We start from the raw sequence: 15578 nt of genomic DNA on the forward strand, positions 1-15578 counted from the left end.
ACTAGTGATAGTTTTTTCAATAACTTTTTTATTGGCATCCCAAGCATGAGTCGTGTCAAGCTGTCATGTTATTTTCTTTCTACATGTCGCATACATCTATGGATATATTGAGAGTATACTTCGATGAGCAGATAGTTCCACGTTTTGGTTTGGTCGCTTGGCCACCAAGATCGTGTGATATTACACCATTATACTTTACCTGTGGAGTTAAGTAAAGTTTAAAGTATATGCGGACAATCCCACTTCGATTCAGGCATTGACCTGTTGAAATGCTCGAACGAGTCAACGAAAGATGGACTCAACGGATGACCCATCTGAAACGTAGTCGCGGTCAACATTTGGAAGAGAAAATATTCAAAAAATGAAAACAGAGGAATGTTCTTTCGAGTGATAATAAACATTCCCCTTGAAGTTTCTGTGTTCTTTCTTTAAAAAAGTAAGGAACCTCGAAAAGGATCACCCTTTAGTACGTGGCATGCGTGTTCCAATTTTGCTGGCGAAAATTCCGAAATTGCTGTTTCATTACAAGCAATAAAAAATATTAGATAATAACTATAAAATATAAATAGAACAGTAGCTCGTAAATGCTAAATAAATAAATAAATACGAACGTTTTTACGAGCATCAAGGCAAACGCTTGCAAAACGGTGGATCAAATTGTTGAAAATAATAGAAAATATGAAAAAAAATTAATCTTGTTTTAACATACTTGTAGTTTCTTATATTTAATAAAGAAGAAGAACAAAGTGATCGTTTTAATAAAACAAGAAAAAAACGTAATTTTAGAATTAACTTTGCAGCCACCCTAATGCTTAAAAAAGTGAAAAAATCTCGAAAAGAAGTTGACTCAGAGTCACATAAAATATATATAGTATATATCGATACCTAAACTACAAAATATCATAACAAATAATATGGTTACATATTGGTTAAAAAATTGTTATGAAATGGTCATATATTGGTCATATTGGACAGCGGAAGCTTAAAAGCTTATGATACATATATCTAATATGATGTAGTGAATCATAAGCAATAAACAAACTGAAATTCGAATTTTTGGTGATACGTTGCTTTGCATTTTAACTGATGATATATGCTTGTACAGTATATTAATATGCACAATTAAATTTATTTCATCAGCGGCATTGATTTCCTTTCCGAAAATAAATATTTCGCAGAGTCTTATTATGAAAACTTAAGGCTTAATTAATTCTAATATATTCATTGCAATAATATTGAAAATTATTTTGGCGTAAACAATAATAACATAACAATGCTATAATTAATATATTTACGCCTTCAGATATGTTAAAAATAGAATACTGAGACGGTAACCTAATTTTAGTTTAAAGAACCCTAAGAACAACGTTAGTAAAATGTATACTTTAGAAAATTTTACAAAAACTATAAAAGTGTGAGCACATTACATATATTCATACATTTTTAAAAATCCTAAATTCTCAACGACATATTTTCAGCTCTATAATTCTCGAATAAAATTAAAAAAAAAAAAATAAATGAAAAATAGTTATTCGTACTCACTGTAATCACTTTGTTCGTCCTGCGTACCATTCACCGTACCGTCCGGCAGCAATTGTATGAAGCGATTCTTGATGTAGATCTGGATTTTGCGCGACAAACCCGACAAGTTTGAGATGGTCGAGCGCTCGTTGCGATCCAAATTGTTTGGCGCGTGCCTGCTGCCATTTAAATTTCTAAAATTGTTCAGTCTTCTCGATTTCGGACTACCGTCAGAGGAACGTCGCACTATGCCGCCATTATTGGCGCTGCCATGATGGCGTACAGCGCGCTTACTCGCGCTGACCTCCGCCTGCGCCGCTGCCGGCGCTGGTTGGCTCACACTGCGCTCCGTGCGCGACAACAGTATGGCGGTGTGATGCGCTGAGGCGAATGTGAAGGAGGGAGATTGCGGCGCCGCTACTGCTGCTGCTGCGCTCAGCAGTGCGTCATCATTGTCGGGCGACGCTGTTGTATAGGAGTAGGCTATGCTGGAGCGGCTGGCGCTCTCATACTGATCCTCATAATCGTTCGCGCTTGTGCTGGTGAGCATATTACTAAATAACGACGCCGCCTCATCATCGGGCGCATCATCGATGGTGGCTTGCACTTGCTCTTCAATGTAATTAACATAACGATTAGCAATGTTATTATTAGCATTGCTAGGTGTTGCTGTTGTCGTTGTTGTAGTAGTAGTAGTTTCGAGTTTGTTTAACGTTCGTTTTGGCGCTGTGGCCATTTGTTGATTTTCATTAGAATTTCTATTAATTGTAATTAAATATTTATTGCTAATACTATTTGCACTAAAACTAAGTGGTGTTGTGGCGGTGGTTGTTGTGGTAGTATGATGATCGTCGCCGGTAACTGTTGTTTCCGCCGGCTGATCTGTGTTTGCGCGACTGCTGCTGCTGCTGCCATCCAGCTCATGCGCCTGCGCGCTGTTGCTGAGTTTTTTACGCTTACGCTTGTTCGATATCAAATTCAGCATTTTAATGCGCTGCGCATTGTGCAACTGATCGTCGCTGGATGTTGGCGAAGCATATTGCACACGCGCTTGATCAGCGCCCGCTTGACGTATGCTTTCGCTGCCACCTGCGCGTTTGCTGTTCGCATTAGCGCCCATAATGGTGGTGGCGTTTTTCGCTTGACGACTTTTTGACAGTTCCGCCGTCGCGTGCTCCGCTTCCTGCTTCGTCTGCTCTTGCTCCGGCTCACTTTCACTATAGCGACTACTATGGCTACTATTTCGATTTGTATTTAAATTAATGTTTAATGTGAAATTTCCCTTCACTGGCACGCCATCCGCCAGAACTGCATTGTCAGCGCTGCGGTAGGTGTTTGTTGCATTTTGGAGCGCAGCGCTCGCGCCGTAAGTCGCATTCGCCGCCAATAATTTATCCATTGTAAGAGCGTGCTGCTGTTGCAATGTTGCTGCACTTGTTCTTGCTGTTGTTGTTGTTGTTGTTGGCTGCAGTAGCGTCACTGGCAGCGCACACACCATCATGCCCGGCCAATCAATGATTATCGAAAGGAGGGCACCCAGCAGCGCTAGGGCCCTCCAATACACGCGTAAATTCCTTCGCATGAACGAGATAAATAAGCGGCGTTAAGCCAATAACGCTCGCCGACAACCGAACGCGCGTAAATGTGGAAATTTTTACACAAAATTGTGAAGGTTCGAAAGACGCTTCAGTTGCGCTTGACTTTGGCTGTGGGGCGGGAGAGGCGCTTAAGTCGTATTAACTGTGCGACAGAGTCCTCGATACAAAAACTGGAAGCGCGTAGTGGAGACGTCACCGCTTTGATCGGTATTAAAGTGTTTAAATCCTATTCTTCTTGCTTTCGCGCTGCCAAAAGTCACGCAGTTTTGTTGACCCGCTTGTTGTTGTATTTTTTTGTTTTTTTTTTTGGTTTTGTTGGAAAGTGTTCGGGAATCCGCTAGCAGGTTTTTAATTTTTTGAATTGACAAAATGATAATTTATTATTGACACCTTGTGCTACACAATACTCGTTTCTCACTTTATATATGCTGATGTATGTATGTACGTATGTATGTTATGAACTTGTGTATTTACATGTACAGTTATAATGCACGCAATTTATCTTTTGTCGTTTAACTTATTGATTGTATGCAAAATAAATCAATGCAATTAACTTTTACTTTTTTCGAAACTCGATTTCTTGAACTGGAAATTTACTCTTGCTGACTCTGAAATTTTGGAAAATACACTTTTTTCAAGTCGCTTATTTTAAGCATGCAAATTTTTATTTTTATTTTTGTTGTATTTTTTTTTATATTTTTTGTTAAATATATTTTTAGTGATTTATTTATGGCTTTTACTTTTTTCCTCGTGTACCGCGTATTTAGGTCACCATATTGTTGCAATATTTTACACAATACAATTTTAATTGTCGCTGATTTTCATCTTCGTCTTCCTCGTTGATAATGCATTTTTTCTCACTTTGCATAGACGTCGATCGCCTGGCCATAATAATATTCACACAGCGCTGGAGCAATTTATTGGTCAAACGCATTGGCATCAGACGTTGGCGTTGCCAATTGTTGTTAGCGCGCATGCGCCCTTACGCCACTATAAGCACTGTTTGTTTGTTTATTTGTTACGCTTTTGCTGATTATACCGTTATCACAATTATATATTTTGTTCAACCCGATTTTAATGTAAGTTGTAGTTGTGGTTTATTGCTGTTGTTGCTGCATATATTACGTTAAAACACCGTTTGGAAAATGGAAGAATGCCAGAGTATCATATATAACTGCAAGTAGAGAGATAAGAATGATATCGAAATGAGAATTAATTATTATAAAATATTCATAATACATTTTATAAACAATAAATTTTATAATTTAATATAAAACTATTCTAAAACAAGAGCAAACGTCAACTTTAGCTGAGGGGCATTTCCTGTAGCTTGAAAGGGTATAAAAAGTTGCTGATTCAGTTTTATCAAAATCAAGAGCCTACGAGTGATATAAAGCCTTCAAAGCTGGTCGAGAGATCATTGAAAACATGCCGCGTTCTGGACGACCTTCGACCTCTGCAACTGATGAAAATATTAAAAAAGTGGAGGATGTGGTGCTTGAAAGGCGCCAGGCAAGTGTTACAGAGATGGCAAGAGAGCTCGACAACTCTCGCGACTCCATTCGAATGATTTTGGTGGATATTTTGGGTATGAAACGCCTTCTTGTTCGACTCGTACCAATAAAACTGATTTTTTTTTTTTTCAAAAAGAATACCATAAATAGGTCTCTTTGGACATGCTTGATCTTGCGATTTCCTATCCCAGATTCATGGAGAGCATCATGATGAAATATGGGTTTATGAGTTTGACATGAAACAAGTCAACAATGATCGAAATGGAGGGAAAATGAACCGAAATCAAAAAAACCACGCCAGGGCCGCTCAAAAATCAAAGTATTTTTTCGATATTCGTGGTTTCGTGCATCATGAATTCGTTTCGGAGGGACAGACGGTCGAGAAGTGGTTCTATTAGGCCGTAATGAGGCGTTTACGTGATAACATCTGTCGAAAACGGCCGGATTTGTGGAAGAACAATTCACGGATTTTGTTCGAGGATAATGCACCATGGCATCGAGGCACTATTGTGACCAAATTTAAAGCCAACAATGCAACCAAAAATTACTTATATGTAGTTTGACATGTAACATATTATCTTCATTCTTAGAACTCTTTTAGTTTTCTGACACACTTCAAGTTGAACAAAATCAGCTGTTTTGCTGACGTCAGTTTAGCGCTTTCCTTATTAACTCTTCGACAGCTATTTTCAATCCATGTTATTTGAGAATTAAGTGTTTCACTCTTAAGGGAACATCTGTGTATTAAATTTTGCAATAAAAAATAAAATTTTTAGAAAGGTTTTGCTGTTTTGAATTCTCATTGTCCACAATTAGAGCACATTTGCCGCATTGCAATTAGTTCAGAATTAATTGCTACATTCTACGAGCACACTAAGCACCAGAAAATGACGAAAATCTCTAGACACCTGCAAGGGATAACGGTGAATGAATGACAACCCCACAAAACTGTTGACACACATACAAATACAAGCACACACATAAACATTTCGCATAAACAATAAAAAAAGTGAAAGTAATTAACGCAGCATTTTCGCTTGATTTATTTCTGCTGTATTCGCATTACGAAACAACAACAAAACGGCAAACATTATTATTATTTATTGGTGTAGACAAGGAAAAGTACGCACATTCTGGCGCATTTATGACTTGTCATGCGGCAAAACATTGTCCATGCCGGCCATTTTGGCGCGTAAAAAGTGGACGACAAAGCGCTTGACGGCAAAGGCGGCGCAGGTTGCAGGCATACTTTATGTGCCAGTGCCTTGTAATATAGACGTCATGGCATGTTGAAATTAGAATTAGGCGCATAGTGCAAGTACAGTTAAACGAAACACACACACACATAAACAGACATGCACTTTAAGGCTTTTTATTGAAAATTTTACTCTTTATGCTATATGTTGCACAAATGCTCAAGGCACGCGGATGCGCGTCGTAAAAAATGCATTTTTATGTCGCACGCAATTATCATGTGCATTACAATGGAAATTAATTTTTTGAGTTTGTTATATTTAGGCATAGAATTTTTGAATTTTGTGCAAATTTGTATAAATTTTAAATTAGTTAAATATATGTATTTATGTATGTACAATTGTATATAATTCTATATTTTTAACTGCAAACATGCATAGACATTTTTTTGGCTTCAAATAGTGGAATAATTGACATAATTTCTTCAAATAAAAAAATTATCTTAAGTTTGATCGTTCAGTTTGTACAACAGCTGTATGCTATAATGATCCGATCTGAGCAATTTTTTCGTATATTGTAGTGTGGTAATAGACAATAATTCATGACGAATTTCATGAAGATTTACTGTCGATTAAAAGTTTCCCATACAAGAACTTAATTTTCGATCAGTTCCATAGACTATTGTGCTCAAATATCGGCGCTTCCCACAAATGAGCTGCTTCTTTTAGAGAAAAGGACATGTGCAAAATTTCAGATCGATGAGCGTAAATTTTTTTACATATCAAGCCTCAATAAGACAAAGAGCCGCTGCCGTTCAGGCAAGTGTTGCTAAGGACTATTTATCGTTTCTAAGGTGTTCTCAAAGAATTGGGAGTGCCCCAAACCACAACCTAGTAAATTTTGAGAAAGGATTTGTGCTTGCGTCCGGTTAAAACTATTCTCACTCATGAACTAAAGTCATTGTACCGCCGTAAATGACGTGAATTAGCTGATTTTGCCTTGGAACAATTTGAAAACAATTTTTTAAGAAAATCATCTTCTCCGATGAGGCTCACTTTCATCTGAGTCGTACGGTAAATAAACAAAACGCTCGATTCTGGTGCGGAGAAAATCAACGAATTATTCATGAACAAACATTATATTCTTCTAATTGGACAGTTTGGTTTGCTTTTTGGCCTGGTTTAATCATCGGTCCGTACTTCTTTCGAAATGAAGCTGGTGACACTGCCAAAGGAGAGCGGTATAGAACTATGATAGCGAAGTTTTTATGGCCGCAATTGGAAGAAGTTGATCTTGACAACATCTAGTTCCAAAAAGATGCAGCTATGTGCAGCACAGCACGTGCATCAACCGAATTATTGCGAGAAAAGTTTGGATATTCGATTATTTCAAGAAATTGTGACATTAAATGGCCTCCCAGAAGTTGTGATTTAACAACTTTAGACTGCTTCTTGTGGGGTTACTTGAAGTCATTGGTCTTTGGCCATAAACCAGACCCAATTTAAGCCTTAGAAGTCAATATCAAATGTGCTCTTTAGGACATGCGACTTGATTTAGTGGAAAAAGTACTCGATAATTGAGTTCATTGAATCCATTAAGGCAGAAGAAGTCGTGGAAGCCATTTGAATGATATTATATTCGTAATTTAATCGATTGTATTTCACATTCAATGAAAAACATTTGAATTTCCTTAACAGTTAGTGTGAACGAAAACGCCGTAAAATATATGCTATACATATGTATATGTTAGGTTAGGTTAATCTGGTAGGCCAATAAACCAAAATATGTATAGCGGACCATAATTTTCAACAACATTTACCACAACTTATAAAAATAAAAAAAATATATATATACATATATAACACGTGTTACAAATTCTAAAAACTAAATCGCTTGAAAGAAAATAAAAAACAACATAAAATAAATAAAATTTGGTAATGCTGCAGGAAAGCGCCCGCTGTTTTGGTTGCTGAAATGCTAAATAGAAACTAAAGATTGCGTAAAGACAGCACACAAGAGGGTGGTGGAAATGGCGGCGCACAGCATGTTGCAGCAACTTTTATGCAACAACACTCCACCGTTTACGCAGCAAATGCTTGCCAGCGTAAGTTGTGTGGAGCCCCCGTCACTGCCACGTCGCTGCTATGCTGAAGCATATGTTGTTGCAGAAAAATTACGCAAAAGTTGCGTAGTCTGCGTGTGAAAAGTGAAATTGGCTACAGCATAACGTAGTTACTTAAACATACATACACACACACATGTATATGTAATTATTTTTGGGAAAACAATAGTCAAAATAAATACATTGAAGCTCTTACTTATGCGAATGTGTGTGTGCACTCGCTAGAAATCACGCTAAAAGGCCAAGATGTAGGAAGTGCTCAACCGACTTTGCTTGTGTGTGTGCGTATGCTTGTTCGTGGGCGCAGCCAATGATTTGTAGACAACAAAGGTCGTTTCAGTTCTCTTCTAAACTGTGTCGAAGACGAAAATAAATGCAACTTAATATACATACATATTTACATGCACATATATTTGCTTTTGTTGTTATCGCAGGCGGTTTTTCGATTTTTCGTAACAATTTTGTTTAGTCTGTCAATGTTGAGGAAGCTTGCTTTAATTATTGATACTTTAGCAAAATCAAGTGCACAGTCTATGGCAGGACTACAGGAGGCTGCACACTTAGCTAACTTTTGCGGTAGAAGGAAATAAGCTATATTTTCTTATATTATTTATATATGCATGTGAGTATTATTCATACCCCAAAGTGCGTATATTAAGTTTGTCAAATAATTATAAAAAAAATAAGAATGAAAAAAAAAAATCGCATGCGACAATATCTTCATATAAGAAATTAAAAATTAACTACTGTCATTTTGGTCAATATGTTGTCATTTAATTTGGCAGATTTTTATTTATATTGTTTTTACTGAACACTCACACATACATACACACACCATTTTGTATAAAAATATTTATTTACATATATTCTCGTGTGCGCTGGCTGTTTGCCCGTCGCAGCTATCAACACTGTGACTTCATTTAATTAATGTTTGAAAATTCTCAAGCAAACAATTTGGCTCTAATGAGACATTTGTATTAATTGGACAAGATTTCTTTGCTAACATAACTATGTACGTGTGTGTATGTTTTCTGAATTTTTAGTGTAGCTAAATGCTTATCGTTTGCCGATGTTACGGTTTACGTCTCGATACTAGCCTAATCTATTAAAAAAAACGTGCTCTATTAACCACTATTGATTTTTTATGAGTATTTCGCTTAATTTTTTAATTAACTGATTTAATAAAAAAATTAAAATAAAGTGAAAAAATTAGTTTATTAGCTCATTTGCATTCTTTTGCAATTTTTCTTGTGTCTAATTTTACGCAAACGATTTTCGCGTTTTTTTCGCTTTTTGCACGAAATGAAGTGATAGCGTTGCAAATATGCATCGTTTATGTATGTATGTGTGTTTTATGGTGACTTTTACGACGTTGTCAAAGTGGTTTTCTAAATTGAATCAATAAACATTTAGCTGACTGGATTTGACGCACCAACAAATTTATATGCATTTTTGACTATGACTATGCGACTCGTCGGGCGTCATATCAAGAGTATGATATATACATATATTTACACAAGTTTGCCTAGCATTGCTCGACATATCACATAATTAACAAATAACCTAAACTCATAAGTTGAAAGCTAGCACTTGCGGTATAAAATTAGTTTTATTTGATGAAAAAAAAATTTTTTAAATTAATTTTAAGCCATAGAATAATAATAATATTTTTATTTGTGTAAGCATGCTTCATACACACTGTACTATGTTTTGTCATATCACTTTTCAAATTTTATTTTTTTTTAATTTTTAAATGTCAAACGCTTGACAAGTTGAATTTCTTTAATATATTTATTAAATTTTTATACTTATCGCACAAATATTGCTTACTTTAATGAGCATCTATCATTTTTATATGCATTTTTAAAGCACTCGCTGACAAGTTTAAAAATTCTAAAAATTATGAAACGGTCAATTGGTATTTAACCTCACTTTTTTGACGTGCTGCTCATTTCTGCACACATTTCGCCAATTTATCGCGCAAATGGCAGGGTTAAGTTGACACAAAAGTGCTGTTTTCTCCAATAGAATTTTACGACTTTTAAATATTTCGATTTTTTATATTTATTTTCGTTTATTTTCCACTTTTGTTGCTGATCTATTTTTTATACTTATTTTTATTTGTTTGCTACTTTTGTTGCTGATCTAAAATGCGTACAACAACAAAACTGCACACAGCGATCGCGCGTTCATCAACACTGAACGCTCGCAGTCACTGTCACTTTTCTCTATTTTTCTCTCTGTCATGCATTAGTACGGTTGTAGCGTATAATCCAATGGAAAATATTTAGCAGCAAATATTCACAAAAATTACTATGTTGCGAAATACTAATTAAAAAACAAATATAAGTGTCTTCATTTCGCGCTGCAAAAATTAAATTAATCTTTTGTGTAGAACAAAGGTAAATCGCGCATAGAAATGTCGCCATGTCGTCAATGGGCTGAACACAGGCGTAGAAAGACATAACTGTCATAAATAGCTTAGGGAACGGGAAAAAATTTAAATTTTGCGAAATTTTATTTAAAAAAAATTCGCTAAAAATATGCTGTGCGAAAAGCTACATAAATCATATTTTCCCACACCCTTCAAGCAGACAAGAGTATCTATTTAGTATAAGTAAGTGAGTGTGATTGGCGTACAAATACTTGTATATGCGAGGGTGTCGAAGCAACCAAAAAAAAAAGAAAAACAACAAAAAAAAAAATAAATTTTGCAATGTTTTTTTGTATTTTTAGTATATGCCAGACTAAATTTTTGCAGAAAAATTTCAATTATATAATTGACTAATGCTTATAGCAAATAAATACTAAAAAATTTATTCTGCTATTTCGGTAATAAATAAAGAAATATTTTATAATAAATAATATAATTTTTTTTTTTAATTTTTTTTTTACTTTTTTTATTTTCTTTTATTTATTTTCTTTTATTTTTTTTCAATTTCTTATAAATGCTTATAAATTTGTTGGTACATGTAGCTTAACTGCCCTCAATTACCGCAGACAGCTTGTCACATCAGCTTTAGCTCAATTTGACACTTGTCAGTTAATAAGTCAGCTGACAACGGCATTCAACATTTGCACGCAATTTTTACAGTTTTTCTCTTCCATGAAAGTAAAATTGCAAAAACGAAAAATTAAAAAAATTTTTGCACACAAAAGCACATAAATATTTCATTTTAAAATATCTTCATTGCAATTTATAGGCGATTTAATTGCTGGGGTCTATTAGTTCACTCAGAGAAACATTCAAAAGGATTTTTAGCGCTAACAAAAGAGAGTGAAGGCAATAGACTTATAAATAATAGAATTAACGCTACGAATGCTTGAAAAATTGCGGAAAAATTGTCAAAATTAATTTACCAAGAATGTTTTATTTTTTTAGTGCTGCAAATTCAAGGGCAAGAAGATTATTTAACAAAAAATAATGAAAAAGCTTTAGAATGTGACAGTCATTTGAGGATTAATTGGGTAGGGGAATAAAGGAAATTCAAAAAGTATGAAAATATAAATTAATCTTAAAATTTCAGCTTTTTTCATTGAAAAAATAGCAAAAAATAATAAAAAAGTAAATTATATAAATTTAATGTTTAAATAATATAAATTCAATTTCAAAAATATTAAAAAATAAATAAAAAATGTAAATAAAAAAGTTGATAATAAATAAAATTATATCTGTATTTTTTTAAACTTATCCATACCTCATCTGCAATTTCCTTAATTTAAATATAACCAAATATTATTATTTCCATTTTTGTTACTTTTATTTCATTTCGAAAAGATTTCCACCACATTTTGGCAGCAAATATTATTTCTCACCAAAAGCTTTCGCAAACATAATTAAATATGTAAATTTCTACAGCAAAATGCATACTTTCTTGCGCCTATTTGCGATAGGCGCATAGTACTCGTAAAACGGAAAGCCGCGCGCACCATTGAGATTCGCTAATTTATGCGGCCCGACACCGGCTGACAAGCACTTAAATACTGACGCCACTCGCACACCTGGCGTGGAATTAAATAATGCTTATGCGGAAAAACAATAATATAAAAGCATGCGCATGCGACCAGGAGTATACGCCAACATAAAAACACACACACACATACATACGTATTTGTAGTACGATATAGTATACACGCAGGCAATTGCGCGTTCTAACGGCAGAAATGTGCAAATCAGCTGTGGCAGGCGGCAGACCTTTCACCAAACGCACACTCAAAGCACGAAAATCGAATGCCATTGAATATCCTTGACTTATCAAATGGGCTGTGGGTTAAGATGTTGCCAGCTCGCTGATGTTTTATTGACTTTTCTGGTCAGGCCAATTTAATATATTTCGAATTTCGTTGGAAGGTACGAGCACCTGTTTGTACTTCATTTTAATCTTCAAGAAAAATGTGCCAAATGTGCGTAATTTATGCGTTTGCACACACACAAACATGCGTAAATATGTAGGTATGTATTGAAGCCCGTTAAGTGAACCTATAATTCGCGCCAAAATGACACAAAGCGACAGTTCGGTAGTTCATCAATTTCGCCTTTCTTAGTCTTTATATTTATACTAAAAACAGTGTGTATTACGTTCGACACGAAGTTTATAAAATCCATAAATTAACGTCGGAGTTGCTCTAAAATATATACATATATACATATGAGTTTTTGTATATACAAATTATCAACATACTGAGATAAGTCAATTTAGTCAATAAGTCTCTATTTTTTCGAAGCAGTCCCTCAGATTTTGAGCCATCGATCTGTAACTTTGCACATGTTCTTTTCTCCCTAGAAGGTTGCCTATTTGTCGGAACCGCTGATAACGAACCACTATAGCATATAGCTGCCATATAAACTAAGCGAACAAATTCAAGTTCTTGTATGAAAAAACTTTTTATTTGAAAAGATATCTTCACGAAATTTGGCGTGAATTATTAATTGCAATCTCTGCAGAAATTGTTCAGATCGAAACACTATAGCATATGGCTGTCATACAAACTGAACGATCAAAATCAAGTCCTTTTTTATTTGTGAAGGGTATTGTAGCTTCACTGTTCGCGAAGCTAACATTTTTTCTTGTTATTTTATGTATTTGCATGTATTCAGGAGTATGTGTGTGTATTTGTATGTATATTTGACATTTTTCGCAAGCCCATATTGTTGCATGAGTAGTAGCCATTCGTTGATTTATGTGCGAGTAATTTATTTTTAAATTGACAAATGCCGGCAGTGTTTGTTGCTACTGTTGTTTTCAAGTGTGCTTATGCATTTACGTGTGTGTGTGGGGCAAGTTGTCACCTAAGGTCATTGGCACCAATGCGCGCTCACTAAATGAATTGAAATGCGATACAAAGCGACAAAGACACGCACAAATGTTGGAACAAAAAAATAAAAAAAAAAATAAAAATTAAAAAAACAAAATAAAAAAAACAACAATTAAAAGTAAAGCAAAAACAAAAGCAAAATCAATTTAATAAATTACAAAGCAAACAGCTTAAGACACAAAAACATTGTCAATTGAAATGCTTTAGTACTCAAGTGGCTATTTGTGGCACACACACAAATTTACATAAAAAACACACACATGTGCATAGATATAAAAAAAAAATATACATACATGCACGCACATACATACATATATAAAATGTAGACACAAAAATACATTAAAAGGTACATATGTATATACATACGTGTTATTTGTTAGTTGTTGTTTTCGTTGCATTTATTACACCACTTGTAGGCTGCACTTTTGGCGACACTTTGCTGTTGCTCGAGTGTTGGCTAAAACAATAAAACGAAAACTTTGCCGGTTTTATGCGGCAAACGTGCGCCGGCGCGTCGCCAAAACGCACCACACGAACCACACGAAAAACAAAAAAACGTTTTTTTTTTTGTGAAGGAAGACATAGCGAAACCACTACTTCACATTTAAGCGGCGCACAAGCGAGAAAAACACCAAAACCGATTTACTATTAAAGCAATATGCCCAAAAGTCGAACAGCTAAGTAGCGCCAGCACACATACAGGCGCATAAGTGGTCATGTGATTGTGCTTTAGTGCAACACTAAAGCTCAAGTGACCGAAATTTCCACTACAAGCACTTAGAACCTGCCGTGGTCGTAAATTATGAGACACATTGCTCCCGCACCCATCAGCACTTGATGTCCTTTATGTTTATATAGCAGTGACGCGAATTAATCAAAATGCACTTTAAGTTTGTATTTATCGCTTTTTTATTGGCTTGCCAGCAATTGAATTTCAATTACCACCCCAAAACAAGCGTGCGAGTGTAAATTAGGCACGACAGGAGTAGCAGGAAGCAAAGCCAAGGCAAAGCAAACACATGATGGGCAGAAAGGAACTGTACGTGTGTGGCACCCAGAAGCACCAACAGCTCATGACTGCTCTTTTAAGCATGTACAAATTGATTTTTTTTCTTGTTGTTGTTGCCCATAAGCGGCGACAATTTAATTAACATGTTGCCAGCGCTCACGCAATCGTCAAAGACCGCTTGAATTAAATGGTTTCCTTATATTTTTTACGAGTTTCGTGGCATTTTTCACGCTCTTCGGTTGCGTGGTTTATCAATTTCATTTAATATTTTTTATATTTTTTATTTCCCCGTGCTGGTAAATGGCTTTTAAAGTGTGTATTTTAATTTAATAAATTGCTGTTGTTAAGTTTATTATGCTTTTAGGTGGCAACTATAAAGCGTGAATTAAATGGATCTTAAGTAGAAATTTTTTTGGGTGACGCGGCGTGTTGGGGTATAAAATTCCAAGAAAGTAGCGGGTGTTAGGCAGCGTAAACAGAAGGCAAACAATTGAGCTTTACTATGTTCATTGGAGAATAAAAGTATTTGTTTTGTCAACTGACGGAGGACACGCAGAGGTTAGAGGAACAATAATTCAATTTTGGATAAAGAAAGAAAGAAAACAATTTTTGTTTAATAATTCTATTTTAGACACAAAAAAGAGTGAAAAAATCTATACTAGAAACTCAAATTAATGTCAATTAACTGTAGTTTAGACTCCTCTGAAACCAGGCGATTTATAATGAATGAGAAAATGAGCTGATGGCCGTTAGCAGTTGCAATCTGAACGAAGTTCGTAATTTACCGATGCTTTTATATTGCAAAAATGTTTTCTGCACCATATAGCTTCAGAGTTTAACTTGAGAAAACTTATTTCGAAAGCAGCAATGCCGAAAACGGTATATTAACTGTCGAAAAGTGATTTTTTATAAATTGTCGAAAATTCTATATTTTTTGTTATCCCTTTTTTAGCTCTAAGACCAGATGGAGAAGGACCTGGCTTTACTTGGAATCTTCAATTGGCGCAAAACAGCGAAAAGGAGGAACGACTGCCACGTTAAGCGGTGTCCACGCCAATAAAGAAGAAGAAGAACCCTATCGTTAACCTTGGGTTAGTAAATATTAAATTCCAATAAAAAAATTACTACTAACTTTGGATATTATTTTTCAGCATGAAGTGTCGTAACAATTTCGAAATATCAATTCAACTAAATCAACAAAACTTTTTGATTTTCGAGTAGTAATATTTATTTTTTACTAACAAAAATTTAATAACTTTTAACTCGAAAGGATTAATACTAATTAGTTTCGCTGTTCAAATCTC

The 15578-nt window shown here is 35.0% G+C and overlaps 1 protein-coding gene across 10 annotated transcripts in view; it reads right to left on the reverse strand.

The window, feature by feature from the left end:
* Window positions 1-15578, reverse strand: part of LOC105231589 (serine-rich adhesin for platelets) — a 181623-nt gene that overhangs the window by 135764 nt on the left and 30281 nt on the right. For 4 of the 10 annotated variants that reach the window (XM_029552610.2, XM_019992235.3, XM_049448520.1 and 1 more), the window contains one exon: window positions 1543-4293. In XM_029552610.2, coding sequence (XP_029408470.2) covers window positions 1543-3103 — 1561 coding nt within the window. In that variant the 5' untranslated portion in view covers window positions 3104-4293. Of the gene's footprint in view, window positions 1-1542; window positions 4294-13627; window positions 14889-15578 lie in introns of those variants that run through there. The other 6 variants (XM_011212973.4, XM_049448521.1, XM_029552612.2 and 3 more) reach the window with 6 other exon arrangements.

Source organism: Bactrocera dorsalis, chromosome 2 (genome assembly GCF_023373825.1).
Source record: "Bactrocera dorsalis isolate Fly_Bdor chromosome 2, ASM2337382v1, whole genome shotgun sequence".
NCBI lineage: Eukaryota > Metazoa > Arthropoda > Insecta > Diptera > Tephritidae > Bactrocera > Bactrocera dorsalis.